At 39.9% G+C, this 25,302-nt stretch overlaps 1 protein-coding gene across 3 annotated transcripts in view; it reads left to right on the forward strand.

The window, feature by feature from the left end:
- Positions 1–5,971, forward strand: part of NFIB (nuclear factor I B) — a 271,990-nt gene extending 266,019 nt beyond the window's left edge. For all 3 annotated transcript variants that reach the window (XM_035895570.1, XM_009640034.2, XM_035895571.1), the window contains exon 10: positions 5,842–5,971. In XM_035895570.1, the coding sequence (XP_035751463.1) occupies positions 5,842–5,971 (130 nt within the window). The remainder of the gene's footprint in view (positions 1–5,841) is intronic.
- The last annotated feature ends 19,331 nt before the right edge of the window (positions 5,972–25,302 follow it).

A 25,302-nucleotide genomic window follows, 5' to 3' on the forward strand; every position in this document is an offset into this window, starting at 1 on the left:
TTATTTAGTCATGCTAATTTGATAAACTTTTAGTCATATTTTTCAAAAGTGGTAAGGTAAAAAACCTAACGATTAAAATTGGAAACGGTAATACTCAGGAAAAAAAGCAGTGTAGATGTGGAAAGTGGAAAGTCAGTTTTTCATAGGTGACCCAATAGTCTCTGGCAACCTGAGCCTACGTTCTCCAAGGTCTGGCTCTATGGGAGGCAGCGCTCCACTTGGTCATAGCCTCCTCTGTGCACATGCATGTTTGCAAACCTCCTTTAGCCCCGTCCCAGCACCAAACACTCATGTGTGCATGGTATAGGCCACAGCATGGACATGCACGATTTCTGTGGGCCCTTCCTGTGGATTTTCTTTGTTACTCATGGGCTCTGTGGCCTCTTCCTGATCTTTCCTTACCTTTTTTTTTTTGTTACATTATCACAAAAAGGGGTCCTGCAGGGAACAGAATGAGCATCCTTACAGCAGAATTCCCTTTTCTCTCCCCTGGGCATAAATCAGTAGGTCTTTACCTCCTCTGTCCACTAGACAGGTGGTGTATACCCACTAAACTATAAAGTCATCCTAAATTAAGCTGAGATATACTTAATATATCTCTTGAAATAAATGCTTGCGTTGGAGGTGAAATTTGGCAGCTGTATAACTACAGATAACAGTTTAGAATGGTAACAGAAGTAACATATTAGGTAGATGCCAGAGGGGTGGTTATACTTTTGGCAAAACTGCACAAGTGGGAATTTAGCCAGGGCACTGAGGTTAGCAAAACTGCATTTCCAAATTCATACAATCTTAGCAATTTGCAATGGTAAAGTACTTGTGTGGGTGAGCACTTGCTCAGTACAGAGATAGATGAGCCTTGCTTGGTGACTCGCTAGTGCCACTTCCCTGAACAGCAAAGGCACCTCTACCTTTTCTGTCCAAAGACTGACCTGGCACGATCTGATCTACCTTGTTGTAAGGTAGTGTGTTCATGCACAGGGTAGTAAAGCAGCAAAAGGGAAATACTGGTTTTTGGTGTACTTTCCGGATGGTGAAATACTCTTACAGACTTCTGAAGCTGCAACAGAAAGAAGATAGTAACTGCTGGAAAATAAGAATCTTAAAATCCTTCAGATTTACTCAGGTCTGATTTGATTTATTTTTTATTGCATTTAGTTAATTGCTTAACATTACTATATTCTTTATGTTATCATAACCTCCAAAGCAGACTGTATATGCATATAATGTTAGTATTGCTTGTGGTCCATTCCAGTAATATTTTAATAAGAGGTTCTTGAAACAGCAATTATTATCTTTAAGAGGAAATCTCGGCAGAAATTTTGATTGAATTAACATGTGAAAACTGTAATGGAAACTGTAATGGAGAATGTTAACCCTGTAGGATGCTTGCAGAATTTTCCTTTGCTATTTTATTACATTTGAACAGATAAATACATTATACTTGCTGTGGACAGAGAGAGAATTGATGTCTGTATTACACACCTGATAGTCTAGTTATGGTGAGAGAAAAGTGTTTCTGATAGTGAAATTACTTAGAGGTATAATGCTTCAGGAAGGTGGTCCTGCAAACTATACCGTCTCTAACAAAGGCTACTAGTCTGAATCTCACAGCAATATCTGATGGTGCTTCTCATGTAATTTTCTTCAAACAGCCTGGAGCATTTTTTTGGAGGTCCCACTTCACCTTCCAAGGGGCAGGCATTTATATCATGAACTCTGTCAGCTCAGGGCTCAGATTTCCTCAGGAGCAGTGAGCTGGAGAGTGGGGTAGACCTGCTTTACTCCACTTACACATGCAGAGCTTTTTTATCTGAAGGAGAAGCCCAGTCAGAGGGACAGACATCGGCAGAGGGAAAGCTCATTAACTTCTGCAAGCAAAACCAGCTTGCCCGTGTCCTGGGCAACGGGAAGAGTTTTGGCTTCCCCCGTGCTGAGGCACTTGGTGATCAGAGACAGAGCATTGCCTCTGCTTTTGCAAAACCAGGGGCTGGAAATTTACTTGGGACTTACACAAACTGCTGGATAGTGTGGTGAAGGGAAAGGTGTTTTCCCCTTTCCTGCTGTTGCCTGGGGGTGTGAAACCCCAGACAGAGTTTGCTCTGCAGTCAGCAGTAACCAGTGCTTCTGCTAGGGCACTCTGCAAAGGAACAGTGGATGGTGGTTTGCATGGCAGAAGCTAAACTCTGCGGTGCTCACAGAGGTCCCTTCAGAGCAGGTTTGAGAAAGCTGACACAGGTCCTTGCTCCTCTGGGCTGTCAGCCTGTCATGGCTGCACGCAGGAGCATAGTGGGGGGGTGTGTGTGTGTGGAGCTACAAAGCAGGGTGTGGCTCATATGGTAAGTGGAAGTTCAATTAAATTTACCATAAATGGAATGAGTGTATGGGAATGTTGGATAGACAGCCATACATATGCAGCTTAGCAGGCCCTGAATTTTTTTTTTTTTTTGGTTATTTATATCATGGCTGTTCTCAAAGCTCTGTGCTGTGATTAGGGCTATTCACCTCAGTAACTTTCATTCGGGTTTCCTCTTTTGTCTGCATTAGACACTTGACAGTAGTATCAGGACTGGGGTGGCCCAAGATATGAGTCGTATCAAACTGCAGTATGAGAAGGTTAATTTCTAAAATACAAGCAGAGCTTGTCAAACCTTGAAGATCAAGACTTCAGAAGTGTCTAGGAAACAGAGGGGATGGCCTGTCCTTACCGGCTGCCAGCGGGACCACCCGCTGCCCAGTGGGTGTAGGTAGATCACTGACTTCATCCCACCTTCAGAGGTGTCAGAGCGATGGCATTTCCAGACACTGCATGCCAACAACGCATAGCTGTGCTGGTGCCAGAGGTGCTCCACTGCCTGCACCACTGCCATCTCTGGCAGGCAGTGTGAGAGGCTTCCGAAACCCCTGTGGCATCTACACAGTGTGGACGTGGGAGATTTATTACTCCCTGAGGATTCATGAGCAGCATTGACAAATTTGTTGCAATCCACATTTTTGTCATGGTCGTAATACAAGGTGGGAGGCTCAAAAGGTTTCAATAAGCACCTATATTAAATTTGTAGGTCATACGGCAACAACAGTCCTATTAGTCACTTTGTGACAACTTATTTTTATTGAGCACTTTCCAGAAAATCAAGATCTCCATCTCCTATATGAAGTAGTAGTCAAGAAAGCTGCTACAAATAATAATTTGTTCTTTATCAGCACTGACTGCTTTCCTTCACCCGCTGTAGTCATTAGGGGGTTGTCAGCTTTAAAACGAAGAAAAAAGTCACATATGTATGTATCCAACCACTGAACTGAACTGTAAATCTTCAGAAAGATAACCTGGAAGCTGTGTATTTAGCCTTTGCAACAGAAATTGTTTAAATACCATGTTGACCTAGTACAAAATTTACTTTCTTTTAGTTAGTGTTCTATTTCATTTAAAGTCACTGAACACTGTAAGTAAGTAAGTCCCATTTAACAGGACAGCAAAGAAATGTGCACTGTAAAACATATATTCAGACAGATCCCAAGCCAACAAATCTGCTTGGGTTTTTTTTATTTTTATTTTTTACAACTAGTTCCTATTTTTACAAATCCCTGTGCTTGGAAACTATTTACATTGTGTCTGTTATTTCAGAACTTCTCAACATCAGTGAAATCTGAAGAGAAGGGAATAAAAAAATGCATTTTAAAACAAATTGTGAAGGAAGATGAACAAGTTGGAAAAAAATCAAGCCTCTTAAATGAGGTTCTGATATTGGTTTTGTTTTTTTTTTTGAAAGATAATACTTTCATCAGATCATATTGGACAAATCTTTCATGCATAACCAGGTTTAAGTCTTTCTTAAGTGAATATTTCAAGATTTGCAGTGTAACTGTGATTTTTGAATTTCAAAAGGGGTTATTTCTCCAATGACAGATTTTATTTTATTTGTACTAGTCAGTAGAATTAAAAAAAAAATTTAATTAAACATATTATCTGATCTTAGATTTTGAAAATATAGCAAGACTTTTTTAATTTCTGAAGAGGCTAAAATTACCCAGATTTTCAGGTGACCAACTGGAAAAAAACCCCAACCTATTGAATAATATTTGTACTTCAGTTATTTAAAATACATTAGGTTTTTCATACTTCCTATATTTCCTTGAGGAAAAAAATAAGTCCTGCTCTCTCCAGAATTTGACAATCATTGAGACAAGCAGGTCAGCAATTTTTTCCACTTTTTTTGTGTGTGAAGCAGAGCACTTGAAATTAATTTTGGGGAATCAAACCAGCAAATGAACAGGTATAGAGAGGTAAAGAGTATCAAACAGGAGTAAATGACAGAAGCTGCCTGTATTATTTTAAATATATGAGACCTGAGGAACACATCCCCTGGATTTCACAAAATAAGTTGACCTCTTTCTTTAATGTTCATACAGCAGCAACTGAAAGGACCACATAAATCTGCCAAGTGAAATGTAGTTATTTCGTTCAGATTTTAAATAGATAAAAAGGGTCTGTTTCCCTCTTTACAGCCGATGCCACAGAAATGCATCTGTTCATCCAGAGAGAGAACGATGCGAAGGGATGACCAAAGCTAGAGAAGGAAGAAAAATTCCAGCACCCGTCCTCCACGAAACATATGTTGGAGGTTTTAGTCTTCAGATGTGTTATCATGAAGCTTATCAGTCTAATCCCAATGTGTATTCCCAAGTAAGCTGTTGCATTTGCAGAAACACCTAGTGCAGAGAAAAACTCAATGCAGTGACATGCGGAGGAAGCATGTGTTTGCACGCTGTGTATCCAGTTCTGGTGTTAGTTGTTTGGCAATGATTGCTGACAGTGATGCTGGTTTTCTTCTGAATAAAACTGATGAGACTTTCTCTAGGAATTCCATTATTTCTGGGTTGCCTGAAACACATCTTAGAAAAAGGCAGCTCAGGGTCTGCTCTGGGTATTGAATAGGAGCAGCTGAGGTCCTTCTTTGAGTATCCACCTTGGAAACAGTGTTGGGTACAGTACCTGCTGCTTGTTGGTGCCTGGTAAGCATGTGAATACCCTTGGGACTTAAGCTCCTCAGTGACAGAGTGCTTTTGAAATGATGACTTAAGTTCCAAAGTCATTGAGTTACCTTTGAAAATATTTCTTTTCTCAGATGTTTGTCAAAGAATTTATGGTACTCGCTGCTACCCTTGACTCATGGCTACTCTTGGCTGCAAGCGTTTACATGATTGGGTCCTATGTTGCCCGATATCCCTGATGGGGAAAAATATGTAAAGAAAGCAGGTTTTTTGAATGTTAAAGGTCTTCTGTCCTCGTGGGGGCCCATGCACCTCAGAGGCACATCTTGGGACTGAGACAAGACAAACTGCTGGGTTGTAAGAGGGTAGGAAATAGCACGGGAAGCTTGCCCAATGAACCTTTATATTGTGTTCTTGAAAAGAGAAAACCTGTACACTGTAAGGTATTTCAATAGCTCTTAAATAACATCTGTGGTGCTATGTAGTGTCACTTGTATGGTTTAGTTGTGTCTGCTCTATATATTTTTGTCTGAAATTTTTGGGGGCTTTCATAAAGAAACAGGCCCCTTAGTGTAAGACAGCAGTAATACTACCTGCAACTGAGATCAAGGTCATTCTTTTTCTTTCAAATAAGTCATATTTTCACAAAGAAAACTGTGAAGTAGAATCTCAAGTAATATTCACAAATTTAGTTTCTTATTTTACCTTAAGTAGTGCTATTAATAATGAGTATTGGCTTAACCCTGACTCAGATTCACTGTATTCTAGTTTTTGCAACATACTTAATTTATGTTTTGTTTTTTCTCTCTCTTTTTCTCTCTCTCCTTATCTCTTTCCCCTTTTCAACAGTCCTGGTACCTGGGCTAGCTTGGTTCCTTTTCAAGTATCAAGTAGGACACCGATCCTGCCGACAAATGTCCCAAATTATGGTTTGAACATAATTGGAGAGCCTTTCCTTCAAGCAGAAACAAGCAACTGAGGGAAAAAATTAAAAAAAAAATAAAAGCAAAATTAAAAAAAGAAAAAAAGAAAAAAAGAAATGAAGACGGGATGAGAAAAGATACTGAAGAAAGAAGAAAAAATAGACCAGCAATTGCAGCTCTTACAATCAGTAATTCCCTTATGGTTGAAACTGAAATGACATACTAAGGGTCGATGATATTTCACTGATGGGTAGAATGCAGCCCCTGCTAAGTAGCCTTTGTTATATGAAGTCCGCTGGGAAATAGATGTTCTGTCTCTGACAATATATTTTAACTGACTTTCTAGATGCCTTAATATTTGCATGATAAGCTAGTTTTATTGGTTTAGTATTCTTGTTGTTTACGCATGGGATCACTATTCCTGGTTATCTCACAAAACAAAGGCTAGGCAGCAGCAGCAGAGCTGCAGGAGGACAAGGGCCATGAGCCAGCCATTTTCTCAACACTCTGATTTCTAAATGTTTTGAAAATAAGCTCTGTAGCCTTTAGTTATCAGTATGGATTTATTAAACTTTGGCCCTTAATTCAGCCTTTTCTAGTGTGTTATGCAGTTTGAAGTTTTCAATCAGTATAAACACACAGGCTCTATGGAAGAAATGCCTCTACGTAGGTAAAAGTGTTATCTCCTCATGCAACAGTAAAAAAGCAAAGGAAAAAAGTGAGCGTTTTCCCCACTAAAGAAACACTTACAGAGGCAAGTGCAATTTAGAAATCATATCTAAGGGGTCATCACTATAAGTCCTTCAGCCCTTGGACTCTAAATTGAGGGGATTAAAAATAGAAATAAAAATTACTTTGAACAAACTTATTTTTCCCCTCAGTTTTTGAGGGCATTAAAAGGCATTGAATCAAGACAAATCATGTCCTTGAGAAAAAGAAATCGATGGAAACACAGCACTTATGTTGGTTTAGCTGCTGCCTCCGCAGAGGGGTAGGATTTATTTATTTAAAGTTACTGGTTGCATCAAGAACCCATAGGGTTTACATGTTTCTGTAAAATCTGCATCATAGAGACAAAGAGATAGGCAAATCCATGCCACAAGGGCAAAGCTTACCGTTTACAAACTGGTAATACCAGGATGGGGATATGTTATATTTAAATAATGCACTCAATGTAAGTCTAGTTACAGGGTGCTGAAAACTTGCATGGTGCTTTCAGAAGTTAGCCTTGTTCAACAATTTTCACATATTGACAGAAATATAATGTGCATGGGCAGACATTTTGCCTCTATGTCTCTTTAAAAAATAATTAAAATATTCTTTCCAGTAATCCTAATTTGCACGAAGATATAATGTCCACATTACGTGCCTTGCCTTGAAATCTAAAAAATGGAAAAAAACAAAAAAAGAAAAAAAACACAAAAAAATTTACATCACTACACTTGTTTTGCTGCATTTATTATCATTTTAAATCTTTACCATTTTTATGACAAATATTTTGTACTCCAGATGGGAAAAAAGTGTGACATCATGGATTTTTTAGACAGTTATACCTTTATCTCACATTTATAAAGCATATCATGGCTGTGTATAGTTGCCGCTTAAAAATTGTAATCGACCAGCAATATTTTCAGTATTTTGGTGTTTTTTCTATTAACCTTTCATGTTTTTCATCTTCCAATTAATATTGGGGGGAGGGGATACAAATTTATACGAATTATGCAATACCAAGTTTTGCCTATGTAGGTAGTGCTTTTAGCTGTATTGGTTATTATAGGTAAGTAACACAGATTTAAAAGAAAAAAAAAAAGAATAATGTATGCTTTTTTTGTTTGTTTTAATTGACCAAAGTGGGTACTGCTATTTTTGCAGTGTGATGAGGTCCTTTTCTGTACTGAGAGGTGGACAGGGGATTTTTTTTTATACATACATATATATATATTCTGGGGTGGGTGGGGAGGATTTTTAACACTTTACAGTGTAGCTGTGAAGCAGTGCACCCTTAGCCAGGCAAGGGCTGCAAAGCGACTGTTCTGCCTACTGTGACAAACCTTCAAATCGGTTCCCTCTTTTTAACTTCCCACCTGGGGTGCAAGCTGAAATCATTTCTGGATTTAAAAAAAAAATAGATAATGAATTCTGTTGGAGGCAGACTTGACTTGAGGAAATTGTTCTACTTCAAGGTTTTTTTTCTTGAGAAGGAGAGAGAGAGAGAGAGGGAGGGGGGGGGGGGGGGGGGGGGGGGAGAGAGAGAGAGAGAGAGGTCAAGACCCACAGTGAGATGAAGCCTTTCCCATTCTGGCAAAGATCCTGAATTGTTTGCGTTCGAAAATGTTCTTAGCTCAGAATGACAAAGACACTTGCTTTGTCTAGGAAATGCACGTACAGGGCCAAAATATTTGCTGGCATAATTCCACTCACTCCAGTTGACTCTGGAGTTGCTCCTGTAGAGAATTTGCCACCCTTAGTCTGCTTGACTGGTAAATATTCCGTTTTCCCCCCTCTATGTCAAAATATTCTTTTTGTTTGTTTGTTTTTTCTCCCAAATTTGTTAACTCACAGCATCTGAATTGCAATTTTCAGTCTGCTCAGGCTGCATCAGAGGTTTGCAGTGTCTTCTTGTACAGCAGGTCAGATGGAGATCTCTGGGCTGTAGTGGGGAAGGAGTTTCTTAATCCACAGAATTAGACTATGATGTAAATAAAAGTGTGTTTCCAGTAAAATCACACTTTGCAGATCAGTAGCAGGCCTGTTGCCAGAGACCTCTCATGCACCAGGGATCTTTGTGATGCATGGCTCAACAACACAGGGTGAATTGTTCTTAAAAGCATGCCCTTTTATTAGGGTGCAAGCAGAGGAGAGTATGGACGTATGGATATGAGATACTCTGGTAGGAAAATTCATCCCTTTGCAGTTGTCTCTGCATTTTGGAGGTTTTCCTACCCTGGAGCAGTGCAATAGCCACCTCACGAGTGCTGGGCAGCAGCACAAAAAAGCCAGTCCCTTCTGGCCCTGGCCAGCGTGCAGTGGCTAATGAGCCATGGAGGTGTTGGCACATCCCCACGTCTCCAGCAGGAGGTAATGTGTGTAGGCAGGGCTACAGAGGCAGGAACTGTAGAAAAGGAAATCCTTGAGATTTATCTATAGTTAAATTGAAAAAAAGAAAACCCTACATAAACCAGTAAGACACCAAAAGAAAATGAAAATCAACTTTACGCTGCTCTTTTTCTGAGCCCCATAGTAAGTGAATTAGTTCACTAAGCACATGGCTATTGAGATTACCAAAATGTACTAGACCCTCCAGGAGTGCACCTCAGTCTCTGGCCTGATAAAACAAAGCATGTATTGTCCTTTTCCCATGCCACTGATATGGAGCAGTTGGAGAGCAGTGGGGTGTGCTGGGGGGCTGTCCTTGATTACTGCCTTTAGGAAGGTGTAGCCTGTAAGCTTTTAATAGCACACCAGGATGAAACCGAAACAAGTTCAGTGCAACAGCCAAAATGATGATCACTCTTGTAGGAAGATGGATGCCCTTAACAAAGCCTTTTCTTTTTTCATCTCTGACCTCTTGTATGAAAAAAAAAAGAGCTTACAGATGCAATATTTTAAAAAGCAAACTCCTTGCAACTGTGGGTTTTTTCCACCTGCCTCTCTGATAGAAAAGCCTGTTTGGAAGAAAATGAACTTTTCATTTATTGTAGGTTTGGTTTTGGGTTGCTTTCGTTTTGTTTTGGTTTTGGTTTTTTTTTTTTTTTTTTTTTTTTTTAAGCTCAGAAGTCAAAAGATTAAGGTAAGATTGAGAACTCAAATCTAGTCTCCGGCCTCCTCCTTCACCAGGAAGTGTATTCTGACTAAATCGAGCCACCCCGTTCTATGTGCACTGTTCTGCCTTTATTAAGTTGCTTTGCAGCCCTGGCCTCATGGCTGTGCCACTGAAGTGTGTTTCCCCTGGAGTGACATGAACGTTTGAGGCTTGACTAAGGAAAAAAAAAAGGCAGTGAAGGAGACTGTACATAAAGACATGGCAAAAATATTAATTATAGCAATATAGTTGTGGGGTGATGTTCAGGTGGGCAGCTCCATTGAAAATATGTGAATGAATTTGTGAAGCTGCAAGTAGCGAGAAGAAAGGAGGATCTTCTGAATGAACCGCCTACCTTGTAGACAGTAATTTGTACACTGTATAGTTTTGTTAAGAATTTTTTTTTTAATTAAAATACCCTTGTTTGTAAAGCTAACTTTTTAACAATTATAATGGAAATGCCTGTCATTTCCATTTTTAAAGTAAACAAGAATATTCCTTGTTTGGAAACTGGACTTGGGTTAAAACTCTCCAGTTTCTTAATTTATGTATTAAAAAAAAAATCTGTCCATGTTAGGAGTTATTTCGCAGATTCCTGTGCTTGAAAAGCATAGGTTACTAATCCTTTAAAAATGTAAATGGAGAAAAGTTATATTTTATGAAGGTTATTTTGTTGTATTTAGTATTGGAAAAGTTGGTTTTCAGAGCATTTCAAAATGTTGGAAGCACCACTGTCTTTTTATTAGTATATATGGCCTTTAGCAAAAGTTTTTGTGATTGTTACATGATGGTATTTAAGATTAGGTTCGCAGAGCAATTCAGGATAGGCAGAGAACTAAAACAGTACTTATGTCTCACATAGCTGTGTCCTCAGGGAGCAGAATTTTGGATTTGCAACTTGTAGCTTCATAAGGACTTAATGAAAGAGATTGCACAAGGACACACTCAGCTGTGACACCGGAGTGTGTTCTGTACCTAAATCTAAATTATATTTACTGTGTGAGGTTATGAAGGCTGCAGAAAGTTATCCCATATTCAGTGTACAGTATTCACTTTTAATGAAACAACTCTCTAATGTTGCTGGCAGTAAGGCCCCAAGCATGACATCCAATATGGTTTACATGATCCTGTCAAGGTCTTTTGTTAACATTAACCAGCTGCATGCTCCTGGACTTTTTTATTGGGTTTCTATAGAAAACTTAAAAAAAAAAAAAAAAAAAAGGAGTGAGTAAAGTCATATGCAGGCTAATCAAGTTAAACAGGAAAAGCTCAAAGTTGAATGTTCTACTCCATGGTGAAGGAGCTGAAAACTGCCTCCTTCTTATTTGCACTTTCTGCTAGTTCCCCAGTTTTTTCTGATTCCTCAAAATTATGTGGGTGTGGTGGAGCACTGCAGTTGGAGGATAACACAGACCACTGATTTTGCCCTTTAACCCTGCACAATGATCTTTGCATCAGCCAAACTTATTGCCATGACAACTCTTTGTACTGTTTCCATGCCACAGCTCTGTTGGTCACATTGTTAATAGTAAAGGGGACAAGTTGGAGATGGTCAATTTTACATTTTTTTGTTGCAATTTTTTCTTCAATGGTTGTAAGTAGTTGGTTTTTTTTTATGATAAAAGGGTTCACTAGTTATTACTCTTTAGAAATATCTGTGTGTTGCAATTCAAATGTATGTTGAATTTGTGAAAAGGGCTTCAGTGCCACTAGCATCATAATATCCTAGAATAAGCCTTTGATACTTTTATTGCATGATACGGTAACAGTAAAACAAAAGGTGGCCTAATTAAATGGAGAGCAGTGTGAGCTAGTGACACTAAAGCCAGTCTTTGTATTACTGTATTTTTGACAGAATGGTTTTGAAAACTGTGCTACAGGGACTGATGTGGCAAATGTATCTCTATATGCAGAAGGAAGTTTTTTAAGAAGTATGGCTTATTATGCATTCTTCATTGAGGGCATTGAAGTTGCATGGACTGATAAAAGTTGATGCAAAATGAGAAAGAAACAAAAACCAGCAAAATGTTTACCAAAAAACTCAAACAAATGAGCAGTGCCTGTTCAATTTCACAGTCTCTGTTGAGTTCAGTTGTAAATATGTTTCAGATAACATTTTCTTCACAAAAAAAGAAATAAATCTCTACAACATTGTAGAATGTGAGGGGTTCCTCAATCCCAGGCATAGGCTTCTGAAGAGCTGCATTAGATTATGTCTTCATCAAGCTGTTAATTTGTGCTTATATCATATAGAACTTTTAGTAAGCTGGGAAGAGGCACCCCATCTCAATGATATTTCTCTGAGAACAACTTTTGTAGGGCTGTGTGTTTCTTTAGATACATTTAGTACAACTGTAGGTGACAAGTAGTCAGTTATTGCTTGCTAGCTACACACCAGGGTTGATCCATTTTAAAACTTTTGGCATTTTTCCCCATACTGTAGGCCATAAATCCTGAAGGTTACATTTTAATTAAAAAGGAGGTGCGTGCACAGTCTTTGTGTAATGAACCTTCACTAGTAGGATGCATTACAGTACAGCTACTTAATTTTGGAATTAGGGCCCTCTGGCATCAGACCTTTTTTTAGCCTGAGTGTTAACAAAGGTTTTTATTGTGCCTGGTTGGAGGATAATAATGTTCTTTTTGGTACTTTTTTTTAGGTTACAAATGAACTCAACTGCCACAAGTTTTAAACTGGTGTAAATCAAGCTTGACTTAATGTGATTGTTACTGTTATATCCAGCCTATACTGCTAGCAGCTGCTCATACTGCAGTCAATTACTGGAAGCGGATATATTTCCTATGCAAAAACTGTTTAAACAATAAAAATGAGCTATGCTACAGACCCTGGTCTTATGTTTTCTTTTCTACCTCTGAGACTTGTAATTAGTAATATCTTAGAAACTAACCTTAAACTTTGTACCCTGATAGCATGGCACATCTTACGGAGTTCTGCATATACTTAGTTTAGATTTAATATATTTGTTTCCATACATTTTGGCTTAGCGGGTACACGCGAAAAAGGAGAACAGAACAAAAGGAGATATAATCAGATAATCAGCTCAATTTAAAAGTTTATATTTAGTTTTCATCATCCCGTTTTACCAGCCCTAGTAATTATACAGGTGACCTGAACTACTTCTCCTGTGATGTAAGACTGAGCCTGATAGTGGAAAGGCAGGAGACCTCTGTTTTCTTTCAGTGTTATTGACTTGTGACAGACAGTAAAGCTTTGATTTCCTAACAGCTGTCATGATAACATTTTCATTAAATAAAGACAGCAAGATCCAATCTTTCCAAAATTCTTCCTAACCACAGAAAGCTTTGGTTTGTGTCAAGGTCTTTGAACTCTAAAAAAGAAGAATTCTTTTTCATAAGTGTGAATTAGCTATATATATGGGAAGTTTCATTCAGCTTGTGTTCCTGGAAATACACTGTTTTCTTCTTATAACATTAGCAATCCATAAACTAGTAGCAACAGTAAGCAAGTAGCATGAATATGGTCAGGAGATGACTGACTGGATCACAGTGTAAAGACATAAACTGGATAATACAAAAATCCTCATATTTTGCACCACGGTGAAGCTAAACAACTCTCCATCTACTTAGATAAAAATATTCTGCAGGTTCTAGAGCATAAGCTTTGTCCACTTTCAACCATTAGGGTGAAAAATGCAAAATGGTTTGTTATTTTTCCCCAATGGTTTGTTTACACAAAGACCGTTTGTTTATTAAATGGACTAATTTTTCTGTGAAAGGCCCTTTGTTGTATGTTTGTCTCTCCAAAACAAATTGTCAGGCACTGAAAAGTTAGGAAACTGCCAATTTGTCCCAGTTTCCTTGAATGCTGTCATTTGGAGATGATCTGGAAACTATATGAGGGACTTCAGTGTCGGAATGGGAAGTCGGCTCAGAGTAACGATGGAGTCTCAATATGAGTATGGTCACTCTCCTTTATTGCGCAGCTAACAAAAGCATATATAGGCAGAAAACAATAACATACACACATGTCACATTGTGGTTGGTAGAATGCCACTACACACACGCCTCCATCGCTACCGTGATTGGGACAGATCACCTGTCCATGCGGAGGGGCTTCTCCTTCTCTTCCGGTCATAGTTCCGCCCACATCCGCTTAAGAGCAGGGGCTGTCGAACGGGACTAAGGTGTGCCCATTCTCACTCAGCCACTCCTCCACACTTCAGGTTCCATGTTTAAAACTCCAAACCAGAAAACCTTCCTGCATAACCCAGAGATGCACAAATTCAGTCCTGTCTCCCTTTTCTAATAAGGAATTTCCCTACTTTTCCAGCCACTCTGCAGCCCCCTGCAAAGCAGCCCACTGCTGTATAAAACCTACCAGAATCCTCCAGCAAGCTTCCTACATGACTTCAATCCTCTGCTCCCTGCATGCCAGCTGCATGGTAGCGATGGCACCAATAGTGCAGGATGAGGAATGGTAGTGGCCTGCATTTATTCACGCTGCCATTTGCAGAGCCAGGACTGCAATGCTGTGCCCAAATTATGCAATGTTAGTGTGCAAGAACACCGAGATACAAGGAGCAGGAAGGAGAGCATGCAAAGATGGCCATGACTTGCAACTTCATGGTGAGGGCATGGTGAGGGGGGGAAGCTCCTGGTTCAGGCTTTTCTTCTTTCCCATTTACTAGTTTTTTGAGAAGAAATGGACAAACAATCCGTGGACTGGTGTTTAATGACTTATTTTTTTTTTAACTCCAGTGTTATTTTGTGTGTTTTCCCATGAGCATAAAAATTATAATTGAAAAATAACAGAAATCTTGCCACCAGATCCACACGCATGTTCATGCAGCAAGGTAGAAATGTGCAGTGCCACCTCACAGTTTTTTGCCGCTTAAGTCATTAAACGAAGTTGTTATCTTTGCTGTGTGTGAGTTTCTTTTTGAGACTTATCTGTTCAGGTTACTGACGTAAATTTTTGTATTGCAGCTGTTGCTCAGTCAACTTCTGGCTGATTGGGCAAAGCTGAAAACAAACATGGTCTCAGCTTCTTGCTTGTGAGCCTGGGCCCACAGGCACCTGTTTCCTTGGGGATGAAGGCACTGAGTGTTCAGCTGCCAGAATCCGAGTCACATCCATGAGTGTCTATGAATACAAGAAGGTTACTGAATGCTCAGGACTGAACCAAATTTTGTCTGTATTTCCCTGGAGGTCAAAAAAGGCTCATCACTGCTATCCAGGTAAGGCTCATGTCCCTTCTCACATCTCCAAGTAAAAGAGCAGCAGCCTTATGTGTTTCTGATAAGGTAACTTACAGGTCTGGATTATAGATAGGGTATATACGTCACCCTCAGGAATGGCAGAACCATGTCTACTGAGACTCAACAACAGAGAGCAGTCTAAGGCAAACTGTTGGCATTGTTGGTCAAAATGTTACAGACACAAGCAGGATCCAGCAAAGGGAACTTCGTTAGAAGAGCTGTCCTACTCTGCCTGACAAATACATCTTTAGAGCACCCACTGATGGTTTCTTTAAGGTCTTTGCTGACATGAGATCAGGCATTGTTAACAAGGCCATTACCCAAAAACTTCAACTGACTGAGCTGCTGCGAGCTGTAAAGATCTGTCCAAAGCTGTGCAAGGATTCAAGTGTGTCCTGAATTCAATTTACCCTTTAAGGCATTCACCATTACATAGTACTCTGGTCCACTTTTCTTTCTCTGTCCAGAGTACCTGCAAAAATATCAGACAAAGAATGGAGCGAACATAGTTACAGGATATTAAGTGAAAAATACGAAGCTTTAAAAAATACGGGATGTGGTGCCACCACCACCAGTCCTTCATCTCAAGCCTGATTTGCAGTTGACCTCTGCACATGCTGTTATACGGTACCTAAACAAAACCTGATGCTTAAAAAAGGCAGGGGTGGGTTGGGGTGGGGGAACCTGCTCCTCTGGGAGGTTGATCTGTTGCTACTGGAATCAATAGAAATCCCTCAGCTGATTTTTAACATGGATTGGATCAGGCCTACATTGCTGGCAAGTCAACTTAATTTAGGTGAATGTGGATTTCCAGGTCTCAATATGTACATTGTTTTTTTTTTTCTTCCCCTAAATCCAGTGCCTTAGGATGAAAGGAGGTGTTCAAAGTAGAACATAACTGTTTCTGCTTGCTAAGCTGATGCTCACTACTAAAACAATGTTCTCCATTGACTATATTTAGCCACACTGCTGGCTGCCAAAACCAGCACAGATTGCTGTGGGCAGACAAGCAAGGAAGTCTGATACACAACGGGACTAGGGCAGGGATAAAAGATACATCTCCCCACAACTGACAAGTCAAGCACTGCAGTGCTGTGGAGCTGCAACCATATAAATTGTAAGCAGCTGTCTATTCAATACTCAAAAACTTTCTGATCAGATAATTACTGATGTTTCAAGGAACAAACTGTGCCCCCAGTTAGACCACTGAAATGCCTCTGAATGCAGGGAGGTCACCCAAGGGTAAGTGAGGGCTTTAGTACTTAAACACTTTTCAGACATAATTCTGGTTGTAAAACACGTCTCTCCCAAATTATTTGAGATTGAAATATTTCCTTCAGTGTATTTTTCTGCAGCAGTATATTGAAAAATGTCAGTTAGTTACAGTGGATTTGTTTCACAGCCCAGAAAACTCGTACCTGTGAAAACCCTCAGAAGTTGAGTACATTTTTCTGTTTCATGGAGATAAGAATACAAAGATAAGATTTTTTTTTTTTTTAGGTAGCTTGATCTTCTGCCTTCCTCCCCTCTTTTAAAATGATGTGATGTGAGAATTCACTTTTTATGTAATACCTGAAATGCCTAGTGTATGCTAGTTTGTTTTGCTTTTGAATAGGAGAGGAGGACACACAGCACAATAGCCATAAAATACACTTAGTAATAAGAAAATAAACTAAATATAACATGATGCCTGCCCGAGTCATCAAGTCAAGTTTTTTAAAAAGTTTTTTGGAAAGTAATGAGCATGACAGATCTCAGCATCAGAGTGAGCATCAGCACAGTGAGGAATTTCCTATAAATTTCCTGTGAACTATTCAGCACTGTCTGTGAGGTTATATACCTTAGTTTGTCTGCACTATTTAAACACAAATTTGAGTACAAACTTCCAGGTTTCCTGTGGCTGGAGTTACAGTGACTGAGATACAGCATGTAAATTGCCCATGAGACTTCTTGGTATCACAGAACTATGCACCTGGCAGGTTGCACATTGGCATTAAATGGCATTCTTGGGATTAAAAGTGGGTTAACATTATTAGTGAATCAACTATATCACTATGCAGACACAAACACACTGATTATTTCTCAGAGTGCTAAATTTGCATTCGCAATGTGGTTCAGCACACAGTAGCCTGCAAGTGAAGTGACTTACTTATGTTCTACAATGACACGAGCATTGCTTTTCTAAGCCAGACAGTGGAACTGTGAAACAAAAAAGAAGTATCTGTGATGACATGATTCCATCAGCTTCCCTACAGAGCCTATGCAAGTACTTCTGAAGATATTTTTACTAACTCTGTGTAATATTCAGGCTGTCCTGCAGCTCCCTGTTTCATGTACCAGCTTATCTTTGTGCTGAGTTCTGTGGTGTATTATTCAAAGCTTCACATTTGTAGTGATCACTTTTTTTACCCACTTTCTCCTCACACTGCTCATCCTTATGTTCAGCTCCTTCTCCCTTACAGTCATTTATAAAGATACTGTTTTCTTGCATCTGTGAAAGAAAAATCTTCTACTGTTTTCTCCCGCTAAAGTATTATTAAAATTTCACAGTGCCTCTTTGGCCAGTTAGTGGCTTTCATTTATAGTTTTTTCTGTCCAGAGAAATTTTCTTTAAAAACCAAACAAAACCTCTCAAATGGTCCCCTGTATTGTCAGAATAAATTGTGAACATCCAGACAAGGGAAAAAAGAAATGGTTTTGAAAAAAAAACCCCACAAAGCGAAGCAAAGGTAGACTGAGAAATTTCTAAAAGTAGAGGAATGTCCAAAAATATCTGGATTTTAGGGTCATTCATAAAATGTGAATGGACCAAGTATGTTTTTCCATAAACCTGGTTTCTGGAGCAGACCTTCGAATCAACACAATGTCCTTGACCAGCATTTGAGTCCTAGCTGTGCCTTGCATGCTGCGCTGAGCCAAGACTGTGCTCTGGACTTCAGAGTTTGCACAAGTAAGAAATATAAATATGTGGACCCAGGATGAGTTAAGGCGCTTTGGAGGATGTAGAAGTGAGTTGAGCTGGTCGTGCAGAAGTAGCTGCAATCAGATGGTCACCTGTTAGGCCGTCTTTTCTTAGTGCCTTCTGGGCATATTATGTTAGCATCACACAAGGCTGAATGTCCCACTATGGCTACCAAGCCTGCTCTGCTCAGGAGCAGTCAGCAGCCAGAACCATAGGGTTCTGGCCAGCCCAGGCTGGTGCATCATTTGGAAGCTTTGACAGCGCCTGCTGTGGGTGGTGTGTTCCTCTAGGCTAGCAGCTTTCAATCTGTGGTCGTAAGAAACCCTGGGGTCCTTGGAGTACTTCTGTAGGGGCTGTGGAAGGCAATTAAGGAAAGAAAACTTGCTGTCAACAGGCTCCAATTCACTATACAATGCCCATCAGAAAAAAATTCAGGGTCTGGAAGCTGGAAAAAGTGAATTCCATGCATTCAGTGTTTTCTTAAAATAAAGGGAATAGAACAAATGAAAAGGGAAGACAAGCTGAGTGGTACAATGATGGTCATCTAGTAACTAGTTTTCCTGTCACACCATTAGGTTTTGAAGGAGAGGTGGGAGACCCCTTCCAAGCATTTTTTAGATTTATAACACTTCTCTTCAGGCCTGTGAGGTTTCATGCAAGGAAAAGAAAGCCCTGCTATCTTATAAAAACGTAAGTTAATTCCCTTTGCATTTTGACAGTTTTGTGGAGGGTCCCAGAAGGAGGATATTAGGGTAAGATAGGAAAAGAAAGAGCCTTGCCCTGTGCTCAGGGAGGAAATTTCAAAGGTTGGGCACAGCCATCCCACTGTGAGACATCAAAACTCTATGTTCCCAGCGAGCTGGGGACTGAAGAGACAGGCAGCTGACGTATCCAGACTCATGGCTGGCTTAATAAACAGCTCCTGCCAGCAGCTCTGTCCTGGCCTTCCCACAGGCTCACAAGCCCCTTCTCCAGCATGCTCAGTGCACCCTCCTCCCTCTCCTGCCTTTACCCTTCTTCTTTATTTACTCAGGCTCCTTACTTACCATTCCACACAACCTCAGGTGAATATTAATCACAGCGGCAGTTCCCATAATGCTTCCCTTGTGCCATGTGTCCTCCTTGTCCCTCCTGAGGATGAGTGGTGCTGGAGTCGGATCACTCTGCCTCAGGGAGGGAGGTGGCATGCTGTGGGTGACCAGGAGCTCTAGGGGGATCCCTCCCTGGTCTCAGGGAGCAGCAGAGGGAAAATGGATGTCAGAGCCCCACAGGAGCACCAAGGGCACCTGCAGAGATGACAGGCATGCCTTCCCTCTCTTTCACCTTCAACAGCACCACTTCTGCAGAGGAGCAGCTATGCTGGGATGCTGTAGTGTCAGGAGCCCCTCTCCAGCCTGACTTGAATTTGGCTGACCTGCCTAGCCTCAGGGGAAGGTGGGACCTGCTGGGCTCAGTTGTCTCAGAATTACATCTTCAGATCAAGGTATGTTTTCTGCCTTGGTTGCACTTAACTCCAGTTAAAATAAATAAACCAAAGCTGAGGGTCTGCAGTAGCTGTATCTGTGGCTGCTAGGGCCTGGGGTGTTTTGTCCTGGAGAAACAGTCAAAGTGATCATAAAAAGATCATAGGCAGAAATTATTTCACTTCTATGTGTTTTCTCCAGGGGTGTGATGAGAGGGAGAAAGATTTTGCAAAGATGGTTGTCAAATGCTGGTAAACAAAACCTTTCTGAGGGGTCTTGTTAAGCACAGCTGGAGCAATGGGTCCAATGTCAGGAGACCCTGCCTGGCAGTATCCAGCGAAGGGAAAATTACTGCAGGGTGAGCAGAGTATAAGGCTAAATTATGCTTCTGAATTAACTTGTCTAACAGTTAAAGTGAAAATGTGGATTGGGAATAAGCTATAAAAATGAAGGAAGGATTGGTATGGAAAAGGAATGCTTCAAGTTAATTGCACCTTGAAGTAGATTCAGGAAAAGGTTTGCTCCCCGCTCGCTTGGGCAGGCAGTGCCTCACCACTTCAGTGCTGCTGAGGGTGTCCAAGCTCCCAGGCTGAGAGAGCAGAGAGGTGGGAACTGGGGTCAGGAGCCTGCCCCAGGATGGACTTGCACTCTGTGCCTGGCAGAAAGTTCATCAGTGGCTGCTGCTGTGTGCAGCACTGAGACAGGTCCCAGCTGCTGTACCACAAAATCTGCGGGAGACTAAAGACAAATATTAAAAGCAGTCTGTAAGGAAGAGCTTAAAGTCTACTCTCTCTTTCCACCCTCTTTAATGACTCCAAACTTAAATGCTCTGCCCTCGGTTTAGCGTGCCACTCTTCAGGCACACAAATGACACCTGTACAGTGTAGAGATATTTGGGCAGAATAAAAAATCTGCTTAAAAAAAGAAATAATCTGGACACTACCTGAGGGGCATGGGTCAGCCCACAGTCATTATCAACAGCTATTAGTGAAGCACAGAGCATGGTGCAGCTGCTGGAGGTTATAAAGTTCACCCAGACTCAACAGTTGTTAATTTGGTTTCATAAACAAAACCACCCATTGAAAGCAATATAATTTCAAGGCTCTGCTCAGAGAGAAACACAGTGAACTTTCCAGTTGATTTGCAGGTAAAACTTCTGACTTCTAAACTATCTGATGTTCACTGCCTGTTTTCATATTGGTATAGGATGCAATGACTGGAAAGATCTTTTTGGCTTGCCTTCCTTTCACCCCCTTTTTGTGTAGGTATGTGGCTTAGACCTGAGAGTATGAAAACAGATAGTCTAGTAGCAAGCAGAAAATTTTAGATGAGTTTGACACGAAATCACAGCTGCCTGAGCTGCCACAAGAATTCATGTGTCTTTGGAGCTCCTTGGGAAGAATGGAGCACCTGTAAGCAGTCAGCACACACCTTGCTGCCAGCCATCTTCCTCCATGCCAGTCCTCTGGGGACCCTCCAGTCAATGGGGCATGAAAAACGGGAAGCTATGGGCAACTGTGCAGTCTGTATATTTATTTTGGTTATGTTGAGCTAACAAGTGACATGTGATTTTTAAAAGGATTTTATGTATGTCACCAAGGGCTTAACTGGGACTGCTCTCAGCATGGTCTGTTAAATGATGATTCCTAACAATCCTTTTCAAAATGAAAGTCTGGGGAGACTGAAAGCTGGAATAGCTAGACATTCATTCCTGTATCTGGGTTTTGATATGGTCAAGTAGGATAACAGCACTTCTTTGTAAGGTCTATTTATTTAGCTCATGGGAACTTAAGCAGATGACTGCAGAACCCCCAGTTCACTGAGGTTTCTAGGTGTTCTCATTAAAGTAAGAAAGAAACCAATATTACAAACTCAGATCCACATTTTTTGAAGACACAGATTTTGGAGCCTTCTAACACAGGTTGTTTTCACTCAGCTTGAGGCAGAAGATCAGTGCTCTCTCTCCCTACGTGGAAGTCACTTGACTATATTAAGAATTTTGCTGGACCTCAAATCCTTCAACCTAGCATTTTATAGCTTGAATGAAGGAATCAAAACTACTTACTCCACAGGAAAAGCTTCCTTGCAAGACAGAAAACTTGCAAAGAATGAAAACATTCAGTGGTTTGCCTTGGTTCCTAGTGCTAGTCTGCTAGTTGTTACTGAAACGTAGAATCATCTAACTTCCCACATCTTGTCTTTGATTAAGCAGAAGGTCTTGGGTTTGAAATAAAAATAGGTATATGATTTCCAGTGATGTCATCACCTGTGCAGCTGTAAGAAGAAAGGAAATATTAATGACTCCTTCTTCAAAACCAGAGGCTGTAGACTTTGCTTTGCTAAAAATGTAGCATTAAATTGCATTTTACTCTGGAGAGGAACTTGGGAAAGTACAATGTTGCTCCGGTGAAGACAACTTCAACTGGACTTATTTAATTTATATTGAGTTTGATACTTAGGAAGAAGATAAAAGTTCCCATGAAAAGTACATTATTCCATAAATGGGTTCTGTACCTGGGGATAGAGAGCCAAGCTGCTTGATCCAATATCAACAGTGCATTGTCTCCACAGCAGAACACTGGAAACATTGAACTCCGCACCCAGGAATAACTGGAGAATAGACAAAAGTTCCCGAAGTTGAGTGTTTACTTACAACTTGTTGACCTTATATTGATGTACTGTTTTTACCTTTTGTATTAAACTCTTTCTTTCTCTTCAGATATTTCAGTGATGTTTTTATATTAATAGGCAAAATTTTTCTTCAGATGGATGAAATGTTATCAAATTATCTGATTGCTGATGTTTCTTCACATATTTTTGCATGATTGTCATGGTTCTGTTACCATTTTGATATGTTCAGAACCTGGGTGAAAGCTTTTGCTCGTGTGCCATAATTCTGTGCTGATATATAACAACATGAAAAACATTCCCTAAAGCATGGAGTCATTGAGAGTGATCAGAATAAAAAAGGCAAAGAGGTGTACATCTGTATGGCAAGGCAGCTCACAAGCAGATGTGAATCGACTTTAAACTCAAAAAAGTGTTCCATGGAGCGGTGTCACACGTTCCAGCTGAACAGCTGTTCCAAGGGTGCAAGAGAAATAACCTGCTACAGGAATGCGCTGCTGGATTATGGCCTGATTTGTCATTTGCAGAGATCAAGGAAGGCAGGGGCTGTGCTCATGTTGGTCTTGCCTGATGTTTCTCCATAGTTTTGCTGTCAAAAACTGCACATGAGGAACCCACCTTTTCCACTTAAATGAAACCATTCTCCTGTCTTGTGACACCGGCCCTTCCATTTAGTAGTACTTTGTTTCTCTTTAATTTCTTGGAAACCGATACCTTAGGGCTGTTCCATTGTTTATTCATTCAGTTGTCTGTCATCATGATTGATACAGTTAATTGCTCGACTGAACATTTTCTTTTATAAGTTTTTATCAACACCTAAAGGCTGCACAGAAAAATAAAATGTGGTACCAAGTTACAGGATTTCTACCTGAGTATGTCTGAAGCTTGAAGTGTCCTAAGACAGATGAGACAGATTTAAGTTGTGGTGCTGTCCATCATCTATTGACTGTATTTGTCTGCTGGGACCAGAAAATATCTTTTTTTTTTTCTTTTTTTTTTCTGCCCTCAGTTAGGCACGTGTACTGTACCTGACCCAGTGAATTCCAGATGCCCAGGTAGGTCCTCTAGGCACTACTTTAATATTCCTGGAAATATTAATAATAATACAAAAGACTGGTCTCAAAGTTTTGAAGCAGATGACTCATACACAAAATAATAGATTGCGGTTATTTTAACACAAAGTGTCATTTGTAACATCTGGAAGGCCAGAATAAAATGCAGGCTCATTTACCCAGCTTGGGTCATGTTTATCACCCAGCTGCTCTAGAATAATAGGATGTTTCCTACATGGTCAAGCCATACAATTAGCTTTTGAGAATGCTATTCCCTTTTTTTCCTTTTTTTTTTTTATTCTTGAGGGAGGAGAGATCTATTTACCAAATACAAAGTTGGTATCAAGTCAAACTAAATTGTTTTGAAGTCCCAAGTCATGACCTGTAGTAAAAGACCTATGTTTTTGGACTTAACTGGCAAATTTTAAGAGGATGCATAAAATATGAACTGAGTATTTATGATCTTATATATGATCTTATGATCTTCTATGCTTCTAGGTGAAGAAGGAGCTACTTGTCTGGGAAACAGTTTTCAAAAACATAAGCTCTACATGACTTGTAGAAATTAAAATGAGGTCATCCGGTTTATACCGTTGTGCTGCTTCTCCCTATCTGTTTTTCTTTTATGTGACCAGGAGAAGATTTTGATCTCTTTCTGAAGGTTTGTGGTAGAAGAAGATTCTCAGCTGACTGGGAAATTTGAGCTGCGGGAAGTGCTATATCTAAGTTACTGAATCAACCATCTTTCTTAAAGGATTAATAAGCGGATCTGAAGGATTTGATAAAAACTATAAATAACACAAATTCACAGCTGCTAACAGGGAGTTGGTGCCTAGGTCAATAGGACAGAATAGAAAATGCAAGCATCTTCTGAAAATAATTAAGAAGTGGCTTTAGTCACTATTGAACAAGTGGCTGCCATTCTTCAGTCAGTTCAGCATCTATGTCATTAATTGTGAAGGGATTTGTATGCTGCACATGACCCCAGAATTTGTTAGATCATAATTACATGCAGATGATATGCTCAGAACCAAGTACTACCCCATCTCTTGCTATTAACATATCTAACATGAGTTGCAACTTATGTTGCTGTAACAACTTAAATCTCCTAATTTGCTGTATGTTTTGTTACCTTAGACACTTACAAGATAGTTACCTTCTGATTAGGTTTATGCTGGCTGGACTTGCCTTATTTCCTAGAGATAAACTAACTTATCCAGCACAAAACAGCAAGAAATTTAATTGTAGTGTGAAAACCATTTTTACAGTCACCTTGCGATACTTTTTTTTCCTGACTTGAGCACTTTCATTAATAACTCTAGGATTTAGATTCCTTCAAGTGGAAATAAAAGAATCTGACATCTTCTTTTATATGATGAATTTGAATGCTATGTTTCAAAAAAATCCCTCCCAAAACAGGAAAGAAAGAAAAAAAAGAGAAAAAAAAGGAAAGGAAAGCAAAGAGAATGTTTACATAGCTTTCTGATTTCTTGAGGCAGTTGAAACCATTTATTAAACAGCTATGAAACCCAGACTGCCTGCAAAGGAAGAGATAACTTTCTCTTTTTTTTTTGACTGTGTAAAATTTCATCTCACTTTAGTGGGGAAGTGGAGCTGTCTGCTAAAAAAGTGGACAAAAAGGGAGAGATGTAACATGACAAAAATAATAGAGGGAAATGAAGGGTATTAAGGAAAGTAACATGGTTGGCAGGGCTCAGAGTAAGAAGGAGCCAGAGTGTGTTAGGAACAAAGAAACCCTTGCAGTGAAACAGGAGAGAGCAAAAGTTTCATAATGATGCTGAAAAGACAGAGTGGTTCCAGAGAAGTGCTCCATTAAAGGTGCTCTTATTTGGAAAGAAGCAGAATAAAGTACCTGTATGTTATCAGGATGCTGACATGCTTATCAGTCCTTCTTCCTACTAAAGAAGAAGAGCAATAACTATTTGGAAAAGCCAGTAACTAAATAACACACAAGGCCAGAAAGGGGTTTTCAGGGAAAATCAGATGCTATTTATAGCTGCAAATATACCCACTTAATAAATATAAAGCAGTAAGGAAGCTTCAAAACCCTGAAAAAGTGGTACAGTTTGAATGGGTAGTTTGGTAGGTTGAAAAATAACTATTTCATAAATAGTAATGGGAACTGAAAAAACCCCTGAAAAACCCCATCGAAGTTAATGTTATATGGAGGCTAAAGCTAACAGCAAAAGGTTCTGGTAAACAAAATCAGAACAAACAAA

This window comes from Egretta garzetta, unplaced genomic scaffold (assembly GCF_000687185.1).
Source record: "Egretta garzetta isolate BGI_Z169 unplaced genomic scaffold, ASM68718v1 scaffold175, whole genome shotgun sequence".
NCBI classification, from domain to species: Eukaryota; Metazoa; Chordata; class Aves; order Pelecaniformes; family Ardeidae; genus Egretta; species Egretta garzetta.